We start from the raw sequence: 25,465 nt of genomic DNA, 5'->3' as shown, positions 1-25,465 counted from the left end.
ACTTCCTAGTGAAGCTTTGGGAAAAATGGCTGGCTCTTGAGGCTAGGTCTGTGCCTGGGATGCGTTTCTGCATTGTGGGCCTGATCTTTTCAAGCCCCCTTTGACAAGAACATGTTTGTTGCTTTGATACAATGTCTCTGATAGCCCTAGCTGGCTTCAAACTTACCACGGATCTGACAACAACCTTACACTGTTGATCTTCCTGTCTCCACCTCCTGTGCTGTTACAGACATGCACCAGATAAGAGGCACTGTCCCAAGCAGTGGGTATAGTGGATTTCACTTGTAGTTGGGCTTGCTTTTCACCATGGGCCCTTCTGGATCTATCCTGAGTTCCCAAGGACTACATTACTACCTTTTGGCTATCTCTTGGGTTCAACCAGGAGCCCATCCAGTGTGTGGAGCCTAGCCCTCTAGGGAGGGGCCTGGTTTGTGTGGTCACTCTTGTGAGGTACCTGTCTCCTTGGCTCAGATCCTTCACTGCCCTCAGGCTTAGCTGCAGCTGCTTTGTGTTCTTGTCCCCAGTATCTAGCACCCCCCCCCCCCTTTTCCTTCTCTTGAGCCTGCCCAATCTTCTGTAGAACCTTCCCTAAGCTGTTTTCCTAAACCTGGTAGCTGTTTCTGGTTGAGCCACAACCAGTTGCTACAGGCTCCTTCTCCTCTTGAATAAAAGCCAAACCATAAAGAATGGCTTCAAAAGCCTCATTCAAGCCTATGCATCTGAAATCTTTACTTTTATTGTCATCAATAAAGAAATTGCTGCAGTCCACCTACCTTCTTTTACCTAAAACACACACACACACACACACACACACACACACACACACACACACACACACGGTGTGGTGACACTGTAAATCAAGCACTCAGAGGGTTCAAGGCCAGCCTGAGATATACAGTGAGATTGTCTAAGAAACAAACTCCTTTCTAATGTATCATTTGGCTAGAGACAGTTTTATATTAAAATGCTGGTGCTCCTCCCACGATGGCTTTAACACAAGAAGCCTCCAGCAGGCTTCAGGACACCCCTCACAGGTCCTACTGAGGATTAGGAGTAGGGAGACGGTTTTCCTTAATTTTCTCTAAGTTGGTAGCCTTGTCCTTTCTCCAGCTTCAACACAGTCCCTCCTGCTCACCCAAGGGACACCCGTGGGCCTCACCAGCTGGGTTGCAGGCTTGCCCGGGAAGAGTGGTACTGTGGTTTCTGTGATGCTCTCTCTCAGCAGAGGGGCTGAGGAGGTGGTGGTCCCCCCAACCCCCCACCCCTGACACTGGTGCATGCCTGAGTGGCAGCCTGGGGGTTCTGAGCTGTGCCAATCTGTGTCGCTGTATTACACCAGCACAGTTCTCAGGACCCCCACTATCCACACTTCCTTCTGGAAAATCCTGTTTTATACAACTCTACCAGCCTTTTTTTGAGATAACTTCCTCTTGGGTTTGGGGACTACCAGAGTCATAAGTATAAAGGATGGCCATTCCCAGGAAGTCTGAACTTCAGAGTGTTCCTCCACCGTGCCACACTACTAGGGCTAACTTCAAGCATGCCCACCACCTGTAAAATCTAACAGACTCCAGAGGGGGGTATGGGACTACTCACTCATTTGTGCTAAATGCTCAGTTGTTGGCTGTGACAAGATCTGGGTACCTTGGTTAAGAGGCTATAAAGGCAGTGTGGAAAGACAGGGCACAGAGGCCTGCAGCCCATTTTACACTGTAGCCCTTCCACCCAGGGTTACAATTACACTCACAACCTTTCAGAAGTCTAACACTGGGAACAAAAACTGAGAGCTACCACACAGAACAGTCTTTTATTTTCAGAGCAGAGTCACAGCTGTGCTGGCAGTTCCGACTCCCTCCTGTCCAAGAGAGGCCAGCCTCAAGGGTACTTCCAGCTCCAGGTGCAAGCAGAAGCAATGTTCCCCTACAGAGGGCTTGAGAGCTGCCAGCTCGAGCAGCTCCCACAGTGGGCGATCTGCAGGATCCATCTGGAGTCCAGACTTTAGGTCAGGTTCAAGTGCAGGCTTCCTTCCCATCACAGCCTTCGAGCCTTCCGGGGCCGGCAGCCGTTGTGTGGGACAGGGGTGTTGTCTGTGATTGAGATCACTTCCAGACCCCCCATGGTCAGTCCTTTGATGGCAGACTGGAAGGATCAGAAACAGGCGGATGGAATGGTCTCCAAAATGATGATGACCCAGCATCTCCAGATAGGGTCAAAGAGGGAGGGAAGGCCACTGGCTGATAAGCTACAATTCCAGCCCCTGCTGCCTCCACTTTGTGCTTTACTGTCTGGGAAGAGGCTTGACCCCTGCTCTCCCAGCTTTACACGAGCATTTTCCTCTCCCGGGGAGACACACACACACACACACACACACACACACACACACACACACACACACACACACCCAATGCCTCATTCTTGCAAAGTCAGAGAGATATCGCCTCCTAGCCCCAGCGTCTCAGGGTCCCCCTGACAGCTCCCAGCACCTTTGTCTACACTTCTCCATTGTATCCACTAGTCTGTGCTGAGGGTCTGTCTGTGAGGGTCCCCCAGTGACCACTTTTCTATTCCCAGGACTGGCCCAGAGCAGGCACTCAAGAAACTACATGATCTAGGCTTCTCTGAGGGTCTCAGCTGATTGTAGGAGTGGAAAGGAAGTAAGTGGGACATTCATTTAAGGGGACATTAGACTCTCCACAGCTGGCTCTAAACAACATGCACACATGCTGTGGACAACTCAGTTACTTACCCAGCGTCCTGGTCCCATGCCTTTCACTACAACTCGGATGTGAGTCACTCCCTTTCCTGTGGCTTTCTGGAGAGAAACAAGTGGTCAGTGGCCCCGTGACAGGATGGCTGCATCCCAACAATCTCTGGTTATTGTCTCCAGGAGACATGGGGTAACGGCAACAACAGAAGTAAACATGGAGGCAGAAAACAGAAAGATGCAAAGCACAGATGGTGGTAGTGGACGTGGACACCAGTACAGTCTGGCAAACAGAGCCAAGGAACTAAGGTGACAGAACTGCACTGCCACCTAATGGACACTTCTAGATATTGCCTGATTTTTCTCTAAATGCAGACTCAGCAGGGTGAGCCTGACTGAATGCCCACTTCTAAAGTGGGTTTTAGTTATCTATCTTTAGAGTGAAGTATGTGTCCAGATTATAAACACATTCATTATGGGTCCTGGAAAATACCCACACTCACTCGAAACCTACCATGCAGAGGTCCTACAAATACTGACATGTGTCTCTTGACTGAATGTCTTCTTGTGGGCAATTACATCATTGGAGGTTTTGATGATCACTACCATATAGTAATTAATAGTTTTCATAAGTCTGGCTATAAAGGTCAAGGTGTTCCTTCAGGAATATTCCTGTTTGTCAGAGGTCTCTTCTAAAGGAGGAAACATGCAGCTCTGATCCAAGGCCAATCTGGGTTCACATCAGATAGCTGAACTGGCTGCTTGGCTTTGACCAATCCCACACAATCTGATTCTTTTGAAAGAGCAGGTAATAGCAGGGTCTTCTGAAGACACCATAATAATGAGTGAACTATCTGAAATGCAGTTAACTAATTTGCCTCTAAAAATATCTGCAACATTTAACTTGGGGCCTTGTGCTGTAAGACATGCTCCCTGCATAAAATACAATGCCCACGCTGTCCCACCGGTCTTTAATGGAAGGAGCTTTGGTTCCTAAGCCTTCAGGATTCTGGTTTTTCCTCTGAGCACAGACGACATCTTTTTCCTTTCTTGAAGCTGAGAGAGCTGCTAACCCTTCTACAAAGGCCTCTTAATCAGCTGGCGACATCTAATAGCTAACAGGTAGGCAAAGACCTCCCTGTTTCTGAATCTGGTTTAATGAGAACTCTCCACCATCAGCCACAAGGAATACACAACAATGTGGTCAGGTACTTACTGCTGCCGCTGCAATGCCTGCTGTCTGTGCTGCGATGCCGGTGCCCTTCTTGGCATTGCGAAAGCCTTCTGTACCACAGGAGGCACGGGCCAGGGACACATTAGTGGCAGACACTACCTGGATCTGTGTGCTTGGAAAAAGAGGCATATAGCTCTACTACTGCTCAGGGAAGGGAGGGGGCTTGCTGCCATCCTTAGAAGCACAAATGAGAAGGAAAAGGAGGACACTAGCTTCCTCCCCTATGTTAAAGGAAGGACCAATAAGGACACACTTCCGCCTCAAGCCTTCTCCGAGGTTAATATCCTTGTCTTGTGTTTTATAAAAATCTAGATGTTTTACATTAGGTAACTTAAAAAAAAGACAACATTGGAAAGTTCCAAGTATCTTCCACTACAACAGTGAAAAGAACAGTATGTGAGGGTTAGCTTCATGGTTACATGGTAAAAGGAGAGAACTAATTCGTGCAAATTGTTCTCTGATCTCCATGTGGTTATGCTCCATTCCCAACAGATAAGTAAAAATAAAATAATTTTAAAAAGTACATGATAGCTGGAGAGATAGCCCAATGGTTCCGAACACTAGCTGGTCTCCCAGAGGTCCTGAGTTCAGTTCCCAGTACAACCATCTGTAATGAGATCTGGTGCTCTCTCCTGGCATACATACAGGCAGAATGCTGTATACATAATAAATAAATCTCTTTAAAAGAAAAGTATACAAATGAATGCCCAGAGACCTGTTGTCTCACTCTGTTCCAACAATAACCAACTCACATCCAATATAGTGTCACCTCTAAACCCTGTCCCCACCCCTGCATCAAAGGACTGTTTTGAAGTGAATCTAAGATCTATCATTTCAGTGTCTAGGTCTAAAAGACAAAGATGCATTAAAAAAAGAAAAAAATCCCATAAAACCATTTGTCATGACAATATTATTACAGTGGATGATTTAAATACTTATGACACTATTTTGGGATCAAAAATTATTTTAAATAAGTGAAACTTTCCTAATTTGCAGAGCTTTCTGGGTGCTCACAGGAGGGGGAAGTGAAGGAGGTGCTGTACAGGAGACCCTGCTGGGTCAGCCCTGGCACCTGCTTGTAGCCTTGTTATGGCTGTCATCCTCTCCAAGGGCTTCTTGTATTTCCTACACTGGACAGAACATTCTGATGCAGGGTGGATTGAAAAGGCCACAGACACAACAACAACAAAGAGAGCATAGAGGTTACATCTGCCTCAGCTCAAGAGGAGATGGGAGACACAGCTGTGGACCCTGTAGCACCTCTGTGCTACACACTCTAGGCCAGAACTATAGTCTCTGGCACGTACTCCAACTGTGTGGCAGGCAGGCTGTGACCAAACACAGATCACACTTCCAAGTGGGGCGTGGCCTACAAAGTTGTCACCAATGCCCTATGCCTTCGTAGCTGGGAGCCTGCTTGACACCTGTGGGTACAGTACACAAGGGCTCTAGTCCTGTTGCTGTCATTCACCATTATGCTTAGTCCTACGAGGGAAGGGCGGTGTACAGGACCTTAGGTAAGAAGGGCTTGTACTTATCTGGAAGTTTATATTCTAGTTTACTAATAGGTTATATATTTGTAGATTGCTTTTCTCACATTTCCCAATTATATAATCCTTCTAACTCTTGCACAGGAATCCCAAGAAAGGCAGAAAAATCTTAAAATCACAATGTACTAAAGTCATTTGGTATTTTCATGAAACTTAAGTAAACGTTATAAAGAAAGGTGGTTTCCCTAAAGAAGATGAAGCTAACATCTGACACCCCGACTTCTACTCTAAGAACAGCTAAAGCAGAAGCAGCTTACAGGGACTCACTCATGCATGCGCCTCCTTTCTTACTTGTTGTGGGTTGCTTTAATGTGTGCAATTGGGACCTCCTCAAATTTCATGCCTGCCCACCGCAGAGAGCTTTCATGTCCAGGAACTGGAGGGTAAATGCTACAATCAGAAGAAAACATTTGGTTTAATTTCCCAGTGTATTTAAGTAAAAAGAAATACATACATGCTTAAAAATAAAAAAGGTTGATTATGGTGATGTACATTTGTGATCTAAACATGGGGTAGTGGTTGTGGGGGGAGTGTTCAAGTTGGGGGGGGGGCAGCAGGATGGGAAAACTGAATCCACCTGGGCTAACCAGGGATGGACAGTTTAAGATATACCAACCCTGCAACACTGTCCCCAACCCCCAATGGTCTCTAACCTCCCAAAAACTCATATCATATACCAAAATATATCAAATCAAATAGCATAGGCAAACCCTGTGGTGGTTTGAATGTAACTGCCTCCCATAATCTCACAGGGAGTGGCACTATTAGGTGTGGCTTTGTTGGAGTGGGTGTGGTCTTGCTGGAGGAAGTGTGTCACTGTGGGGTGGGCTTTGAGGTTGCCTATGCTCTGGATACTGCCCAGTGTCTTAGTCGACTTCTGCTGCCTGCAAGATGTAGGATTCTCAGCTACTCCTCCAGCGCCACTTGTATGCATGCCACCGTGTTCACCACCATGATAATGGACTGAATCTCTGAACTATAAGTGAGCCCCCTCAATTAAATACTTTCCTTATAAGACTTGTCTCTTCACAGCAATACAAACCCTAACAAGATAAAGCAGAATGGAAACTAAGAGCCTCTGGCTCTGGAGAAGGCTCTCTGTACCATTCCTTCCCACGCCTTCTGGACACCCAGTGTTTCAGGGTCAGGAACACTGGCCTTGACACTGTGCTGCGCTCAGGATCTTTTAGTCTTAGTCTAATTTGCTTGTTGAGTTTCCCTGGGGCCATATTCTTTATTTTTGGATAAAGTCAAGTCCAAACAGGCACAGGGCCAACAATAGAGACCAGGTCTTAGACCAAGAAGATTGGTCTTGGGTCTGAGCGTTGTTCTTTAAAAATTAGAACACACATGTAACTGCCATTCAGCATTTCATATGGGAGTAAACCTGCTGTTTCATTATGCCTACACACCTAAATCAGACTCAGATTTGTACCCATACACCCACACCATGTTTCTACTATGCTGAAATCCATTTTAGAAAATACGCTACCATTCAAGCACCCCCGGCCCCATCTGCTTCTCTAGGGATATTTTCAAAAGCTCAGCATAGTGTATTCTTTCCCGTGGCCTGATTTTAGCAATGACATGCAGCCTCTGTAGGTGGCTAGCCTACCAGTTTTTTTGTACTAAGAAGAAAAGTGTCATGGTCTTGTAGATGACATTACTGTTTCAATGATCATTTCTCCTGTCCCCCCTTTTTTTGTTCCCTATGTTGACATTGGAAGTGAGCAAATACAAGTCTAAGTCTGAGTAAAACTGATACATTTCCTAGTGAGATTTTGAAACCAGGAGCTCGAGCCAAGATCAGGCCTCTAAACTTCCCAGGTTCAGTTGGGCATGGTAGTGCATGCTTGTAATTCCAGCCAAGAGGGTCACCATGTGTTTAAGACCTGGGATACATAGCAAGAGTGAGTCTCAAAGCAAAACAAAACAAGATTGTTCCAGGTAGAAGGTATAACTAATGAGTGATTGATCATCTGAGGAAGGCCCTACAATGCAGAGACAGAGCTTTCTGGAACTAGTCTGGGGAGGCAGTTCATTTCCTAATTGGGGATTTTTTTTTTTTTTTTTTTTAAACTGGGTCTCAATATATAGCTCTGGCTGGCCTGATTTACGATGTAGCCCAGGCTGTTCTCAACCACAGGGATCTGCCTGCTTCTGCCTATATTGTACTGGGATCAAAGGTGTGCACCACCATGCCTGGCCTAATGGCATAATCTTTAAAAATGCAAATACGGCAACTAAAGAATGCTGAGAGTGGAAGAAATAGAGCATCGTGATGGGTAATCCAATACCAAGTGGTCAGCCCTGAAGTCACATCACACTGACTGATCAGGTTACATTTATTTATGAAGCTAGGACTATCTCCCCCAACAACAATGAAAAGAGGCCATAAATCTGAGAGAAAATGGGGATATAAGGGAGGGATCAGAGGGAGGTAATGGGGAGGAGCTCCAATGACGAAATCCTTTAGCTCAAGGTACTTATACAGAAGGAGGAAATTTGTGTGTGTGTGTGTATGTGTGTGATGTAATTGTATTTTAATTAAAAATTTTTAAAAAATGGAAATAAACTGCAAAATCTATAGTCAGGGCTCAGTATCCTCTGGCATGACTACTTTTTCTCTTTTAAAGATTTATTTATTATACATACAGGTTTCTGTCTGCACATATGCCTGCAAGCCAGAAGAGGGCACCAGATCTCATTATAGATGGCCATCATATGGTTGCTGGAAATTGAACTCAGGACCTCTGGAAGACCAGCTAGTGTTCTTCACTACTGAGCCATCTCTCCAGCCCCCCATCTAGCACTACTTCTATATAACTGTTGATTTCAGCAAGAGCTCCAAAAGTTCTGCACTTTAATTTCTAAACATTATCTCCTTCAATCATCACCTGTCCTAAGTCCTCCCTTGGCAACGTACTTCTTGGGATCACAGCCAGCCATCATCATTGAGAGCACATGCATGGTAACCTTGGTTTCAAGCACCCTTGGTTACCACCCCTTTGTCTCGCTATCTTCAGGGCCAGCACTCTGATGAGCCCATCAGCTCTCTATCACTCCACATACCTCAGGCACTTTACCTGGATTAAAGCCTATTGTCAATTCCCCTCTTCATCACTTTCTCCTGACAAAAATCTCAGTCCTTGTTAAATCTACCTCTCTGGACAATCCAAGTCTGTGCAAACACTGCACGGCTGACTGGTCTCTATACCAGGACTTTTGACAGCTGTTTGGGATAAAACACTGCTGTAGGAGGCTGTCCTATGAACAGCGGGGAGCTTTAACTCACTAGGTTCTATCTCCTAATTTATGACCACTAGAGGTTTTAGACACTGCAAAAAGTCCCTACCAAGAACCACTGCTTCATTTTAATGACCTTCCAGCATCAAACAGGCTCTCAAGATGCCTGACAACCATTCTCAGTTCAATTATCCTTCCATTCTCCAGGATGCCTCTTCTACCTTTCCTTTTGTCTCCGTAAACATCCAACCCCTTCCTGTTTCCTTGGGGCCAGCTGATGACCTCTACAGAGAAATAGAATCAATTAGACTTTCCTCCAGCTTCTACCACCAAACACCTGTGCCCATGGCTTTTGAGGACTCTCACAGTGTTCCAGTTTCATATTAGCCCCACAAGGACACTGTTCCTGCAGTGTTCCCACTTCAGAATCAGTCTTCCCCCTGGTTCCCAGGAGCAAAACATATTGTCATGTCATAAACATAAATCAAAACAAGAAAAAGGACAACAAAAAAATAACCTCCACCTTTTAAACCTCAAGTTCCCAAGAGCTTCTCTATTCTCCCTTCCAGCAAAGCCTCCTTACAGAAATGACAATACTTGTTTATCTGCTTTAAAACCAACCCACTCCAATTAGGAGTTATTTCCAACCTTGCCATCAGGAAAGCTGTAGTCAAGGTCACTAACCCACTCCACACTGTTAAAGCCAATGAGCAATCATGCCATCTTTCTGCGGACCCATCTTTTCTGCAGTGCTGAACACAGCTGAATTCCTTACTTTGTACCACACCAAGGAGAAAATCTTGTCTAGCTTTCTTCCTACCTGTCCTGGGGAGGCTCTCTTTCTCTGGTTCTTCCTTCCTGCCTATATTACTTCTACTCCAATGCTAGATGTCTCAGATATTTTTCTCTATTATTACATACAGTGCACAAAGCCATTTTAAAGCCAAGTATAAGGCATCTCAAACGTAACCACACAGATCTAAACTCCAGCAGCCTCTGCCATCTTACTATATAACATTTCCTATTTTCAGTTGTTTGTTGTTTAGGGCCCAGATGTGAGCCTTCATACCTCTCTTCTTTTCACATTTTATATTAACAGACCCTTAGCTGGGTGTCGATGAGTGCCTGTAATCCCAAGCACTCTGGAGACTAAGATGGGGGCAATGCCACACATTCCAGGCCAGCCTAGATTACACAGCAAGACCTTGTCTCAAAACAAAACAAAACAAAACACCCAAACCAACGGCTATTCCAGCAAAATGGATCAAATTCCACCCGGGGCCAGACACCATCATTTTGACCTAGGCTAATTTTATTGGTTTGCAACTGCTTTCAAGTCTTCTCTCAGCTTCTATCCTTGCTCCCTACAGCTTAACATCAATGCAGTGGGCAAAGACTCTATGAAGAGTAAGCAAGATTTCCCGGGGGGGGGGGGGGGGGGGGGGAGGGGGCTAGGATATACTTTTGTAATCCAGGCACTCATGAGGCCAAGGTAAAAGGATTATGAATCTGAGGCTAACCTGGGCTGCACAGCAAGGCCATTTAAAAAAATAAATCAAATGGCATTAACTCTTCCCAAAGCTGGACAGATAAGGCTATGCTTGGTTGCCTGCTTGCATAGGGCCTTTACTGTTGGAACAGTGATGTAAAGCTAACCATACCAATAGTGCCTGGCAATCCCAAGCCAATGACTACAACAGTCACGGATTAAATTCTGTCAGTAGCTGCTTACTGCCTGCAGCTGGTAAAGTGTAAAAGCTCCACAGCCACAGGGAAGTTCTTCACCATTCATGTCCTTCTAGAAGCACCACATATCATGCTCTCTCTGACAGCCTGACTTTCCTGAAAGTTGCCTTTGCCTGTAATGATGCCTCTGATCTTGCCCAGATGAGTTCCTATTCAGTCCGCTTCTGCACTCCAGGGTACCTTAAGTCTTGCCTGACTTCCCCGGGAATGCCTTTTAAATGTCCAACATTCTTACCACTATTTTTCTCATCAGATTATGGTTAAAACATTTGCATCTATGTCTTCCTTGGAAGTGTTACTACTTCAGGGGAGGAATAAATCTTTTGTATTTCCAGTAGCCATTGTACGCAACAGGTAGTAGATTTTCAGTAACTGTTAAATAGATGTTAAGTTAGGTGAAATGTATATGCAGCCTGCATATGAACTAATTATACTCGTGAGACGCAGGATGCCACCAAAATGATGCTGGACCTCTGACGAACTCTAAGAAGTCCAGTTAGTGTAGTTTCTCAAGTCATTTTGTGTTGGTGGAAGAGAAAGTTACTAGTCGGACCTAAAGCCTATCTATCTCACAAGGAAAGAAAACTGGTACTTATTTATGTCTGAAGCTCAGCCAACAGTTGTTAACTCAACAGCTACGTTATGCAGTTCGTTCCTGTCTTCACTGACAACCCCTCTAATTAATCATTATCTTCACCATGAGAGCGCGGAGGCTCAAAGACTGGTTTGCATAGACTCCCCCAGATGGCAAATGACAGTCAGGAATTCACTTTTTCTATGACTCTGGTGGCTGACGGGCAGAAGTCATAGGATGCAAGTGAACAGAAGGCTGGACCCACTTAGCCCTCACCTGAAGCGGCTCGGAGCCGCTTCCTTTTCAACTTCCTTCTTGGCAGCCGCGTCTTCTAACCTTGGGAGTCCAGTGTGGATAGTCTGAGCTGGAGCAGTGGCCACAAGCCTGCAAAGGAGAACTCGGTGAGGGACTGGCTTAACGGTCATTTAGGGGTTCAAGGCAGGCTCGTGAGTGGCCGTGGGCTCGAAAGGGCAACCCTTACCTGGTCAACCCAGGTCCAGCCCAAGGCCGCAGGAGCCACGATGCCGTGTTTCTTACAACCTGCATGATTGAAATTGACTCAATTCAGCTCCCGTTGGTGGCGCCCGGCCTCGCTAGAGTCAGCACCATGAGCATCTGTGGGGGAGCACACAGAAGGGAAATCACCTGACTGCCCTCAAGTGGTACTTTAAGTATTTTTGTCCAAGTTTAAATGCTCTATAAAATCATCTATATGGGACTCTCCCCCTTTTTAATGGCTTAATACGAGAATTGTACCTCCCTCTCCCAGTGGCAATGGTTCGTCCTAATAGGTAACCCTGCCCCCTCGCCGGCCCGCGCTGCCTCACGGGAACGTGGGGTTGGCTGAGGGTCCCGCCGGGAGCCGCGGTACCTTGTGGGAAGGCAGGAAGATGGCGGCGCCCGTGCGGCGTACTCTGTTAGGGGTGACTGGAGGCTGGCGGCGTCTCGACAGTCTCTGGTCAGGTAGCTCGCATTCCCGCCGTCTGTCCCTCGAGGCTGCGCCCTCAGGCAGCCGGTCTCCATGGCGCTTGTGGGGCGCCTTGTGTCTGCAGCGGCCACCGCTGATCACCAAGCCGCTCACCCCATTGCAGGAAGAGATGGCGGGACTACTACAGAAGGTAAGGCAGGCGGGGGTTTCGAGGTGAGGTGAAGGGAAGCAGCAGTGCCCAGTGGGCCCATGGTGACTCTGGTACTTTGTGCAACCATGAGCAAATCGTTTCACCCCTCGATCTTTAGTGACATGTGCAACACGGAAGTTACCTTAATGGGTTGGGTTAGTATATAGCAGGTGCTCAACAGAGTTAATTGAATTGGCTTGTTTTCGCTTGGGCAGTCTGTGTGGATTGTTCCCTTCTTATACATCCAACACGGTAGGGATCCGGTGGTGAACAGGAATCACCTACTTCCTGCAATTTAGGAGCTGACAGATTACAGGAAAGTCTTTGTGATGTGATGGGTGTAAGGAAGAAAGCCTTGGAGGTAGAAGACATATCCTTAAGATGCATATGATAAAGTTTGCTTTGTTTTTTACCTCAGGGAGCAATTTCTGTCAAGGGCAAGTGGGGGGGGGCAAGTGTAGTTGCTGGCAGGGTGTTAAGTCTCTGCATATGGTTCTGAAAGATCTTACCTGTCCCTAGACTCCGAGGGACTTTTGTCTTGGGAATACTGATGTAAACTCTTTTCGGTGCTTTTTGCTCAATTTATTCATATTCATCCCCTTGACCAGTAGTCTTCCCCCCCACCTTACAGATATTCATAGCTCATACTGTGTATAATTTGCAAAGTGATATACAGTTGTGGGTAAGATAGGCACATAACTCTGGCTCCCAGAATGTTCCTACACTGGAATTAGGAGTGTAGTCAGTATGGCTACATACATACATATGGCTAAATACAGACATTGGTAAAATACAGAATACTAGAAGCGTTTTACGTGGAACCACATAGGTTTGATTTTCATGAGAGGTGTCCAGGGGGCTTTCCGAGAAAGTGGTATTTAAGTTGAAATCAGAAGGATGAAAACAAATCTGGGAGAAGAAGTGTCAGGGGAGATATGCTAGGTAGAAGGGATGTTGTAATGTTTTCAAGGCAGGAAAATGCTTGAAGAGATCCTGATCAGAGACCAATAGACCCAGAGTGTGGGAAAGGGTCCACAGTGCCTTGCCACCCCTCTTTTCTTCCTGGCAGTCTTGATCTTTAATCACATTCTGGCTGGGTGTTGGTGGTGCACGCCTTTAGTCCCAGCACTCAGGAGGCAGAGGCAGGCGGATCTCTCTGAGTTCAAGCCCAGCCTGGTCTACCGAGTGAGTTCCAGGACAGGCTTCAAAGCAATACAAAGAAACCCTATCTCAAACACAACAACAAAACACCCCAAAATGAAACAAAAATCACATTCTGACATTTTGGCAAATTTCACCCAAGTTTACTCCAGTGGGCCTTTTTCTTCTTTGCATCTGGATAGTGTTTTCATTATATTTCTGAGTGTGTTAAGTGATGTGCTTCTAAGCCTGTCTCAGGTGCAGTAGCTTTGTGTTTTTCTTCTCCTTTTCCTTTTAAATTCCCCAGGTGGAGACAGAGAGAAGTCTGTATTCAGACCACGAGCTTCGTGCTCTGGATGAAGCTAAGCGACTGGCAAAGAAGAAAGCCGACCTTTATGATGATGACCAAGACAAGCAAGGCGTTATGCTTGTACAAGATTTAGAAGACATATGGGAGCAGGCATTCCTACAATTCAAACCTGGAGCTCGAGTAACAGGTTTGTGACTTCCTAGGCCAACCACAAGGAAGGAAAACTGGGTATTCCAAATGAAGGGCAGTTGCCTTCTGCTTTGCAATTTGATAACAAGTAGCTCCAAGAAACAAAATTCAGAAAAATAACTTATATTTCTATATCTTATACCCCCAATACAATTTTTAAAAGATTTAAGCTGTTTTCTTTGGGGACTAGGTAAAGTGTCTTTCTTTTTCTGTTAAAGCTTGCTATTTATTGTTTGAGTTTTACCTCTACTCTGGATCAGAGAGTAGGAGGAATTAAGTCTTTTCTCCCTAATGCCTATTTTATTAGAAGTCACTTTGAAAGCCGGGGTTGAGTCCTATTGTTCCTGTTTCAAGGATAATGACTAAAGAACAGAGACAGTAGGGGGTCAGTTAGATCTCAGTAATAGTATTAAGTTCAGTTGGGTGGATTGTTGTTTTCTTTTGAATTGTGTGTATGTGTTGCTGAGGATGGAACGCAGAGCCTTGCTTGCAAGGGGAATGTACTGCCTCTGAGTGTACTCTGATTCTTATGTTTGAGTTGTTGCAGGCATTGTTTCTTTTCCAAAGGCTTCAAGTGTACTGTGCTCTTGAGAGAAGTTCAGCTCCGGTTCCAGTCCTTACCTTTCAGTTGAAGTTAGGGTTCTACTTTGGCTATAAGTTCTTAGAGGACAGGGCTTCAGGTTGTCCCCAAAGGAAGGTTCTAAAACTTAAAATCCTTGGTTTGGGTAGATCACAGTCTTTTTTTATTTTTTATTTTTCTCTCTCTTCTGATCATCCCTTTTGTAGAAGCTGATAAAAAGAATGACCGAACCTCACTGAATCGTAAACTAGACAGGAACCTTGTCCTCTTAGTCAGAGAGAAGCTTGGGGATCGGGATTTTTGGATGCTCCCTCAAGTGGAGTGGCAGCCTGGGGAGACCCTTCGAGGGACAGCTGAGCGAATCCTGTCCACACTCTCAGGTAACTTCTTTAACTTCGGAACCCTCCAGATTCATTTCAGGTTGACTGAGATTGGGCATAAGGGCAGAGAGTGAGAAGTTTGATGGACATGAATGAGTAAAATTCCCAGCACTTAGGAAGCAGAAGTTGGGATCTCTGTGAGTTCAAGGACAGCCAGAACTACATAGTGAGACCTGTCTCCCTCCCCCCAAAACTCCCCACTCCAACCGCCCAAAACACACACACACACACACACACACACACACACACACACACACACACACAAAAAACAAAAAAACCCCAAAAAAACTGAAAACCAAACAACATTCTGGCAAGGATTTCCCTAAGAACCAGTGAGTGCTTTATCTTAATATATTGAGATTTTAGTACATTAAACACCAGTCTTAGCCCCCCTCCTCTCCCCCTTTCCCTTTCTTCTCCTTTTGTTTCTTCTTCTCTTCCTCCTTTCCCCTCTTTCTTTATAGCTCAGGGTGGCCTTGAACTTGCTTTAGATGTCCTTGTGGATGATCTTGAACTTCTGATCCTCTTGCCTTCAGCTTGTGAGTGTGGGGATTATATGCTTGAGCCACAATACCCAATCCTTAGTTGACAAGTTCATTCCTGTGCTGGGGGATGGATTTCTAGTTCATTGCCTTAACCACTTAGCTACAATTACATTAATCAGAATCCCCCTTTTTATTTATTATATGTTTCTCATATCAAGAACCTCCATCCCATTCGTTTCTCTGTCCCTTTGTATCCACCCTCTGCCCTTGCAACCTCCCCCCAATTAAATTAAAGAGAAAAAAAATTAAAAAGAGAAGGAAAAAAATCAATCTTATCCTGAAAATTGTAATGTGACACAGTCTTGCAATAAACCCTTTTATACATTTATCTTTACTTGTAAGTGTTCATTTCAGGGTCATTGGCCTGGTTTGAGGCCTCTGGTTTCTGCTACACTATTGAAGCTGGGCCCCTACTGGAACTCCTTGGTTAACCTCTTGTTGCCCTGTGTTGTGGAAATCCTGCAGCTTCGGGTCTGCAGGACTGGTCGCTTTACATGCTCCAGCAGATCACAGATGGGTGGATGTTGGGGTGGGTCCAGGTAGTTGCAGGGTTGGTCAGCCTGCCAGCTCCCTATTGTCCTTGCCACTAGGGTGAGTTCTCCTGCATTGCCCTGGTGACATCACCCCTTGAAGCTATGTGCAAGGGGCAGGGCCAGTTCTGCTTTTATGTCTTCAGGGTTGGCTCTCCCACACTTACACTTTCAGGATCAGCTCTACTGTGTTGTCCAGTACAGGTGTAGGGGCCACTCTCCCTGGTGCTGCAGCTGATGAGGGCCAGGGCTAGTTCATCTGCTCTTATGACCTCAGGGCCAGCTGCCTCAGGCATTGATGGGGGATTATCTCTCTCCTACCCATGGCACCACATGGCAAGTAAATAATGGGGACAGCTCTTCCGTGCTCACAAAATTGAGGCTGGCTCACCCACACCTCTGCCAACATGATTGGCTCTATTGTGCTGCCCAGGCCAAGTAATCAGAATTCTTACACTAAGGAAATGTGAAGTTTTGTTTTTCAGTACTAGAGATTGAGATTATGGCTTTGTAGTTAGAAGATGAGCACTCTACCACTGACCGATATTTCCAACACTGCTTTTTGGTACCATGGTTTATTCACTGATTCAGCTAGAAAACTCAAGCATCACCCTTGACCTCATTCTGATGTATGTATCTTTGGGTCTTAGCTGGTCTGTTCCAAATCATCTTGTCTTTATTTTCAGTTTTAGTGGTGAGGTCCTTCACTTCTCACTATACTATGGTACTATTAGTGTTTGGGGCCAGCGGATTCTTTGTGAGAGGCTCTTCTGTGTACTCTAAGGGGTTTAGCATCTTTGGCCTCTACTCACTAGAAATATTGCCAGTAGCAATATTTCATTCCCACACCCAACCCTACCCCTAGTGTGACAACCAAGACAACAAAAAAAGTCTTTACACATTGCCAAATATTACCTAGAGAGCAAAATTAGCATGGTTGAGAAACAATATAATGGGAATACCAAAAAAAAAAAAAAAAAAAAGTCCTCCCTAGCTTTTGTTTTATATTTTCCAATGTTACTGACATATGGTTTCTGAATAAAGTCCCTTGTCACTTTTTGCAAAGACTTCTTAAGTGTTTTCCATAGATATTCGAGTACCCACACATAGCCTACAAATTCCTCTTATCCTGGTCCCAATTGTGTCAGCTCTTAGTGCATTAATCTATAATCCAAGTTCTAACTCAGTAGAGCCTTGTGTTTCTGAATTAGTGGGTTATCATGCATGTCTCTTGCAGGGCATGCACTCTTCCTTTAGGAAGACTCTGGCTCCGGGTCAAGAGCTCCTCAAGCTCTTGCTTATGCAAAGCAGTTTATTCAGCAAACATTTTCTGTGCCTGCTGTTTTCCAGGCCTTTCTGGCATTGGGTCCCAGTGATGAATTGGGCACTGGGCCCGCTCCATGGCTGCTTATGTTGTAGAGGAGAATATGTTCTTTGACTCATGCCGTTGCACCATACTGGTATATTTACACATTTCATTCTAGATAGAATTTTGAGTTCCCTGAAGGTCAGGATAGACACTGTTCCTCTTTCTTCCTGAGTTCTCAGTAGTATACTCCTGGCATGTAGTAGACACTTGCTGGTGTTGGTTAAGTGGATTTGATGTTAGTGTAGGTACCTAGCCACTTGGTTGGCTCTACGGCCAGGATAAGTGTTCCTAGAAAATGTCAAAAGTTTGTATGCCTCTTGATCCTTTCTCACTAGGGGCTGCATTAGCCAGTGAGAGTACAGGTACCGTGCGATGTGGGAGCTTTGCTTCCCTCAGTCTCTCAGCCATCACATAGGGATTACAGTTGTGTTTTGTGCCTAGGTCTTTGGGTACACATTCTCTGGTTCCCTCACACAAGTGTGTTATGACCAGTGCTTGCTCAGCTCTACCTTCTCTGTGCCTCGTGGAAAAGGGTGATGAACTTGGCCCCACAGATACCAAGTTTCTCTGTCCTGTTTCAACAGTTGGTGACAAGGCTGAATGTAGAAGCCAGCTGCTGTGACTCCTAGATAATGTTAACTGCACTGTGGACTTGTAGGTCCACAGAGGCAACCTGGCACCTGGGCTAGAAAGCCTTTGGCTGGGGTGGGGTGGGGCGGGGGCACTCCTTTCAGGACTGACACACTCATGGGAATCATCTTTAGCTCTGCTAGAAGTGGCTTTTCTGGCCTCCCGTGATTTGGGTGAAGAGGCAGATGGCTGTACCCTAACCTTCCAGTTCTTTCTTTTCTCTTCAGAAAACAGAATGGAAGCCAAGTTCCTAGGGAATGCACCTTGTGGGCACTACAAGTTCAAACTCCCCAAGGCAATTCGGACAGAGCGTGACATTGGGGTCAAAGTTTTCTTCTTCAAAGCTCTGCTGCTCACAGGAGATGTCCCACAGACTGGGAAGGAGGCCCGCCATGTGTGGGCCAGCAAGGAAGAGCTGGGTGACTATCTGCAGCCCAAGTACCTGGCTCAGGTCAGGAGATTTCTTCTGGACTTCTGATGGATGCAGCTGCTGTGGACGATATGCACACAAGTCAAGTGCTGGGACCTCAGGAGCAATGCTGATGCTCATTTACAGGGACCGCCAAACATCAAGTGAAATTCTGAGAATTAAATGTGTTTGTCATTCTGTTGGATTCTTCATGGGGGACAACTGGCTTTGCTATATAGATAGTTAAAGCATTATGTTCTAGTGACTCAAGAACAGAGGAAATTAATTGACCTAAATTCCGAGTTTTGAGAAAGTTTCTGGGCTCATAAAAAGCCTAGTTATATAGCTTCTTAGCTGTTTTTCATTTTACTTTTCCCTTTCCATTTGATAGGAAGGGCAGATCTTCTTTCTCTCTCTCCATTTTGGAGGTTTTATCTTTAGATGGGGATTAATCACTTAACTGTTTAGCACTAGTCATTTGAAATTGTCTGACTTCTCTCCAGCCTATCTATGGATGAGTCATGGCCAGGCCATGATGTACATCAGAGTCATGGCAGCTGGCGGCACCCAGGGAAAATTCTGTCTTCTTGCCTCTGGGGTTGGGGCTTTGGCTGATGAGTGTGGTGTTTGGGGCATCACTCATACCCAGAAGCCAGCATACAAAGCACAAATAAACACGTGCCACAGAGCACAGAGTGCAGGCGACTCAGATGATGTGTCTGCTCTGAGTGGTCAGACAGTCACAGACCTGTCACTCGTCCTGGTTTCCTCTCACACAGACTTCTGGGTGAGCCTGTGAAGTGTGATCTGTTTCCACACTAGATGGTGCCTGCTGTACTTGCACAGGGTCAGGGAACTTGCTTTCTCTGATCAAGATTGGGTTCCTAATGCTTTTCCTTGCCCTTTGCCTCCTGATGGCTTCTCTGATAACTGATGTCCCCTGGGGGAGGCTGGCTCTTCAGGAGCAGCTAGTGGTGCCTTAGATTGGGCATAGCCATAGGGTGAGGGAACACTTTCTGGATTTAGGAATGTGTTGTCTATGAACTGTTCTGCCTGCTGTTAGATGAGTGGGTGCTTGTAACCCAGAAGGCTGAACCTCAGAGTTATTTTCATATACATTGGTAAGAGCCTGTTGCGTTGTTTCTGTATTTGTTTTTATTTATTGTGGTTCTGGGGATCCAGCCTAGGACTTTGGCATGTTAGGCAAACATTCCACACTGCCACATGCTCAGCCTGCAGCCATGCCTCTAGTGGTAAATAGTATGTATGTGGTCAGAACATGATCCAAGATTTCTTTCTACATGTTTGGGGGCAGATCCTGAAGCTCATCCATGCAAATAGCTAGTTCTTAATCTGCTTTAACTACCTTGCCTGTAAAACCAAGATGACATTGCTTCTCAACCAGGTGATGTGATAGTTTATTGAAAGCCCTTTAGCACTATACATGGCTTGATACAAACACTTGGAATGTCCCTCTCTCCATAGGCTCCTGAAATTAGCTGGGTGGTCCACATCTCTTAGAACTCCTCTCACCTTTCCTAGGGTTGTGATAGCTAAGCATTTCTGACCTGTTTGGAAAGGGACATGGGTAATTTGTACATTACTGGGTTTCACTCAAAACAGGAGTGTGGTGGATCAGCTCTATAATTACATCTGGCTGTTAGAATATGTTAGCCTTGCCCTACCCTGGGCCAGGGAATCCAGAATTTCTCTTAGGCTCAGGCTTATGGGGGCACTAAAAGCAGAGCAGGCCTGGCAACCCATTCTATTATCCTATGAAGGGGAAACATGCCAGCTGAAAGGTCAGGAACCCAATTATTAGCATTCCCAGATAGCTGAGCTCCAGGCATACTAGGTGAGATAAAACCCATTAGCCTGAAACCTCAGGTTAGTCACAGCCCCCACCTTTCCTAGTCACGTACACTTGCCTTGGGACTTCAGTGCATAGAATGGGGTGAGGGAGGGAAATGCTGACCATAGCTTCCAGTGGTAGCATCCACTGTGGGTGCAGCACAGGGCTCATTCTGAACATCCATGGCTGCCTCAGTTAAGGGGTCAAACTGGTTGCTCCCCAGAAGGCTAGGGGGTCCATGACTAGTATAGAAATAGAGAAACACATGCTGTATACATGTATGCACACTTAGCTATCCCACTCTGAAACACTGTGAAGTATGTTTGAAGGCTTTGGCAGCATAATCATATACCACTGGCCACTGAAACTAAATCCTCTGCTCCAGTCCCTAAAGAAGTGGCTTCTTTAGGGGAGGCAGAATGTCTTAGGGTTTCTGTTGCTACGAGGAGACACCATGACCATGGCAACTCTTACAAAGGAAAACATTTAATTGGATGGCTTCTAGTTTGGAGATTTAGTCGGGTATCACCATGGCGGGAAGCATGGTGATATGCAGGCAGACATGGTGCTGGAAAAGGAGCAGAGAGTTCTATATTCAGATCAGTAGGCTGAGACAGACATGGGGCCTGGCTTGAGTATCTAAGACTAAAGAAAGCCTACCTCCAATGATACACTTCCTCCAACAAGGCCACACCTCCTAATAGTACCACTCCCTATGAGCCAAAGGGGCCATTTTCATTCAAACCACTACAGAGAGCCTTCCCCTTAAGCTGTCCTTTGGCTCAGTAAGGGGAAAACCACTCTAATGGGTGGACTTGAACTAGTGACTGTGGTGATATTTAGTTTGTGCTCTAACAAAATTTGCCTGAAGATCAGGATGGTGCTAGCCAGTAGTTAATCACAGAGGCCTAGCAGTGGTGGCACATACCTTTAATCCTGGCAATTCAGAGGTGGAATCGGGAAGGTCAGGAGTTCAAGGCCACACTGGGCTACATGAGATTTAACCAGTCTCAGAGAACACAGCTCACACCTTTGATCTCAGCACTTGGGATCTTATGCCTTTAATCCCAGCACTAGGGAGATGGAGACAGGAAATAATATGGCTGGGCAGAGAGAGGGATATTAGCCAGGAGGCGATAGGAGCTCAGCCCTTTTTGGTCTGAGGATTTAGTAGAGATAAGAACTTTATTGGCTGGCTCCATTACATCTCTGATTTTCCTTTACTTACTGACTCCGGGCTTTTATTACTAAGACCAATTAGAATTCGCTCTACAAGTGGCCTTTGCAGGTAATGTGTGATAGGCAGAATGAACACACTGGAATAGGTGCTTGGGAAAACATTTCCAGATAATGAAGTCTGGGGTAGATGAGTGGAAAAACACGTGACCGAGAAGCCAGGTAAAGTAGCTCCCAGCTTCTTTGCTGGTGGGTGGGGTCACATATGTAAGTACCATAGGTGACACAATTTTCCTGGGTGCTGAGGCTGTCCCTGGAGACCGTCACCATATCTGGCCTTTCCAGCAGCTTGCTGAGCAGAGTCCTTGGTGTCTTGACTTCTGGGCAAGGGGCAACTTGAAGCTGGTATATTATCAGTCAGGACAAATTCTGGGTTCTTGTGACCATCTCTGGGTATGTCACAGATGGATGCTGCATCCTCCAGAAGGGGAGCAGATCCATACTCTTAAAAATTAGGGCTACTTGGTGTAGCTCAGACCAGTTCTGCTTGTCCCCATCACCTGCCTCCTTCATGTCAGCCCTGTGTGGCAAGTTTTATTCTTGCCATTCATAGGTCAGTAGATGCTTTTAGGGAGGCAAAGAGACTTTGTGAAGGTTCCATAGGCAACATATGGGAGGTAGCATTTGAACCCAGAGCTATATTGTGAAGCCACGTATATCTCCTGCTGCCTGGACATGCCCTGTTAAATCAGAATTCATGAAACAGTAATCAAGGACCAACCCACTGCAGGTTGGTGGAGTCCTGGATAGGCAGAGAGTCTGAGGATTTGGAGTAGAGAATCATGAGGCTTAAGGGACTGAGATTCTCAAATTTGGAGAAGAGAATGGTAAGAGGCATGGTCTCCTAGTGTGTATGAAACAGGAGGCTGGCTCTTCATCTGAATGAGTAAGCTAAAGACAGCAATGTGAGTGCTGAGAAGGAACACATGGGAAGCCCTTCACACATGAGCGTGAGTTCTTGAAACATTCCTGTGATCCTTCAATAAATATTTGCAGAGGATATGGTTTCACTGCCAAATGCTGGGGATAAAATGGTGATTAAAATACTTGCTAACATCCTTGAGATGGTTCAGTTCTGAGGGGCAGGAAACAGACCCATCAACAAGCAAATGGGAGCGTGTGCCTGGCTCCCATCCCCATGTGGCTCAGGAAAGGCCCCCTAGCGAGAGTCCAAGAATAAGGAGGAGGGAGCCAGGAGAGGACAGATAAGAAATGGACACACAGCCATCTGAAGACACTGGGACAGAGTTCTGTGGGGTGTGAGGGCAGCAGGTGGACAATCAATCCATCTTTGTGCCTTTGGTTCTTAACTGTTCCAAACAGCTCAAGGACAACTGTCTGAAGGCAAAGGGACACATTTCTTGTTCTCACGTGAGTCACATCTGACATGTTGATTGGAATCTAAGTCACATTGCATATTTTGTTAACTGTGGAAATACATCTGATGTGTCATATAAGTTCAACATGGCCAGTGTGTCCTCAGATGATGGGACCAATCATGCTTTATCTGATCAAAGCCAAGTTTAATCAACTGGTTTCTGTTTTGTGGTCTGTGAGACACAGAATACTAGGATCCCTCTATCTGTCAGTCAGGGTTGACTGACTACAGTTTTGTCTCCCCACACCCAGAATGGGATTCTGGCTCTCCCTCCTCTATTTATTTATTTATTTATTTATTTATTTATTTATTTATTTATTTATTGAGACAGGGTTTCTCTGTGTGGCCTTGGCTGTCCTGGAACTCACTCTGTAGACCAGGCTGGCCTCAGACTCACAGAGATCCACTTGCTTCTGCCTCTTGAGAGAGTGCTGGGATTAAAGGTGAGTGCCACCAACGCCTGCCTCCTTGCTCTTTCATGTAGCTTCATGTCTCATGTATCTCAGGCTGGCCTTGAATTTACTATGTAGAGAGTAATGACCTTAGACTCCTGGTCTTTCTGCCCCTGCCTCCCAAGTGCTGGAATTATAGGTGTGCACCCACACTTGGTTATATTGTGACATTAGTGAGCTTATCAAAATGAATCAGAACCACTCTGTGTATCATGAGGTACTCATGATGGACTTGTCTTACCTGCCCCATGGTCACTCCAGAGCAGGGGCAGGAGTCCTTGAAAGGGCAGAGGTGCTTATAGCATTATTTGTCTCAATTTAATAGCTTGAATTCATAAAAACCAACTGTGCGAATGGTGTGACTACAGATTCTGCAGTCTTTCTAGGTTTCCAGTGTTTTTATAGCTCCCAGTGCACACTCCAACTAATTATTAAGCAGTGACTTTTCTGTTTTCATGCTGGATTTGAATCCAGGGCCTCACACATGGTGGGTATGTGCTCTACCTCCATTTTATACCCTGTTAGAAGCTTATATTTTAATCTATATGCCCCAAAGGTGACAAAGTAGCCCATTTCACCCTGGGAGAGTCCTTCAGCCAATAGTAGGGTGATGTAAGTAACTAAGTTGGCTCAGTTTGTCTTTGGCTGGTAAGGTTGGGTTTTTGAGTGTGAATGATAGTCATTTGGTATTAGGTGGACTCTGAAAAGAGGTCTAAGCCAGCAATAAGGATGTAGGTTCTTTGGGTGGCAACACTGAAGATGACCCTCCTTTGGATGATGCGAAAACAAATTTTGTTTCTTGCAGCCATACCTCTTGTACAAGCTTTCCAGCCACCATCCTTTTAGCCAACTTGTGTGCATAAGTGGGCAAAACCAGCTTATAGTAAATGCCTGTCAAAGAAGACCCATGGGCACATTTCTCTACTCCATGCTGCGGAGAACATTTCTGTACACCCGCTTTCTCCCATCTTACTTTTCTCTAAAATCTCTCATGTGCTCTCCTTCCCTCCCTCCCTCCCTCCCTCCCTCCCTCCCTCCCTCCCTCCCTCCCTCCCTCCCTCCCTCGCTCCCTCCCTCCTCCTCTCTCCCGGAAACATCACATCATATGCCTTTGACCATTCACATCACACTCTCCTCCTTGGACATTCACAGCACACACAAACATGCACACCAAAAGTTATCAATATTCTTGCCACACATACACATACCCTTGAATGTTCACATTACACCCAAGCCTTGGGATGTGTTCGCTACCACACGCGATACAAACCTCTGTGATTTATCTGATACATCCGTACCTCTGATAAATTTATACTTGCTACATTCATGAGCACACATCACTTCATGAATACCTAGAAATTGATCCGTTAATACATGTGCACATTCTTGAGCATTCAAGTCACATATATGCTCATGAATAGTCACCTCACACATCTCAGATCCTTTGCCTGTTGTTCTCAGATCCCTTCTCTCTCTCTCTCTCTCTCTCTCTCTCTCTCTCTCTCTCTGTGCGTGTGTGTGTTTGGGAAAATGTGTGTGATAACCTCTGTACACACCTTTCTCAAGCTTTCTTGCTGACTGGATTCTCACTGGATTTAGGCAGTAAGATGTAATGGGCGGGGGAGAGGTTAAAGGGAAGAGAAGCTAAGTATTTCCACTCTTACCTGCCTGCTCAGCAGCTCTTGGTACCAGATTCAGTTGGAAGCCTTCTTTGTGATTCATGTTCCTGCAAGATGACACACTCTCTGCAGCATCACTTTCTTTCACTGTCCCTGGGGTGGTGGTGGTGGTGGCTTTCTTCTTGCTACCCTCTGAATTGCCTGTCCACACTCCGTTTCATTTTTCAGCCCTCCTGACAGCTTTGTAACTCTTTTTCCATATTGAAAACTCATTTGAATTACCTGACATGGGCTGCATTTTCCTATCTGCATCCTGATTGATGTTGAGCCAACACTATGATAACAATGGATTTCAGCATAACACTTACACATGCATGTAATGTGCTTTGATCATATTATAACCTCTTCTTTCCTAGTAATTGCTCTTCAATTTTGATGGCATCTCAATTATTTTTTCTCTAGAGTCCATATATGAAAGAACACATGTGATACGTATTTTTTGAGTCTGGTTTATCTCACTCAACATTCATTTCCCCCCATAAATGATATGGTTTTGTTCTTTGTGGCCGAATAGTGCTCCATTATGTATACGTAGTACACTATCTATGTTCATATGGCAATGGGCACATAGACTGACCCCACATTTTGGCTGTTGTGAATAGTTGGTAATCAAC

General features: G+C 45.5%; 2 protein-coding genes across 2 annotated transcripts; one reads left to right on the top strand and one right to left on the bottom strand.

Moving 5' to 3' along the window:
* Window positions 1–1,788: 1,788 nt before the first annotated feature.
* On the bottom strand, window positions 1,789–11,656 carry Mrps11 (mitochondrial ribosomal protein S11). Its single transcript, XM_051206597.1, has 6 exons — window positions 11,536–11,656; window positions 11,331–11,438; window positions 5,780–5,878; window positions 3,921–4,050; window positions 2,747–2,812; window positions 1,789–2,139 (listed from the first exon to the last, which is right to left on the bottom strand). Exons 1-6 carry the CDS (start codon window positions 11,598–11,600, stop codon window positions 2,032–2,034), a joined length of 576 nt encoding a protein of 191 aa, XP_051062554.1. The 5' UTR covers window positions 11,601–11,656; the 3' UTR covers window positions 1,789–2,031.
* A 254-nt stretch (window positions 11,657–11,910) lies between these two features.
* On the top strand, window positions 11,911–18,452 carry Mrpl46 (mitochondrial ribosomal protein L46). Its single transcript, XM_051206596.1, has 4 exons — window positions 11,911–12,172; window positions 13,620–13,809; window positions 14,598–14,771; window positions 18,073–18,452. The coding sequence occupies exons 1-4, from the start codon at window positions 11,945–11,947 to the stop codon at window positions 18,321–18,323; spliced, it is 843 nt and encodes a 280-aa protein (XP_051062553.1). The 5' UTR covers window positions 11,911–11,944; the 3' UTR covers window positions 18,324–18,452.
* Window positions 18,453–25,465: the final 7,013 nt, after the last annotated feature.

Source organism: Phodopus roborovskii, unplaced genomic scaffold (assembly GCF_943737965.1).
Source record: "Phodopus roborovskii unplaced genomic scaffold, PHOROB, whole genome shotgun sequence".
NCBI classification, from domain to species: Eukaryota; Metazoa; Chordata; class Mammalia; order Rodentia; family Cricetidae; genus Phodopus; species Phodopus roborovskii.
The sequence above is the reverse complement of the archived record's forward strand: the minus strand, read 5'-3'. Positions and strand labels throughout refer to the sequence as shown.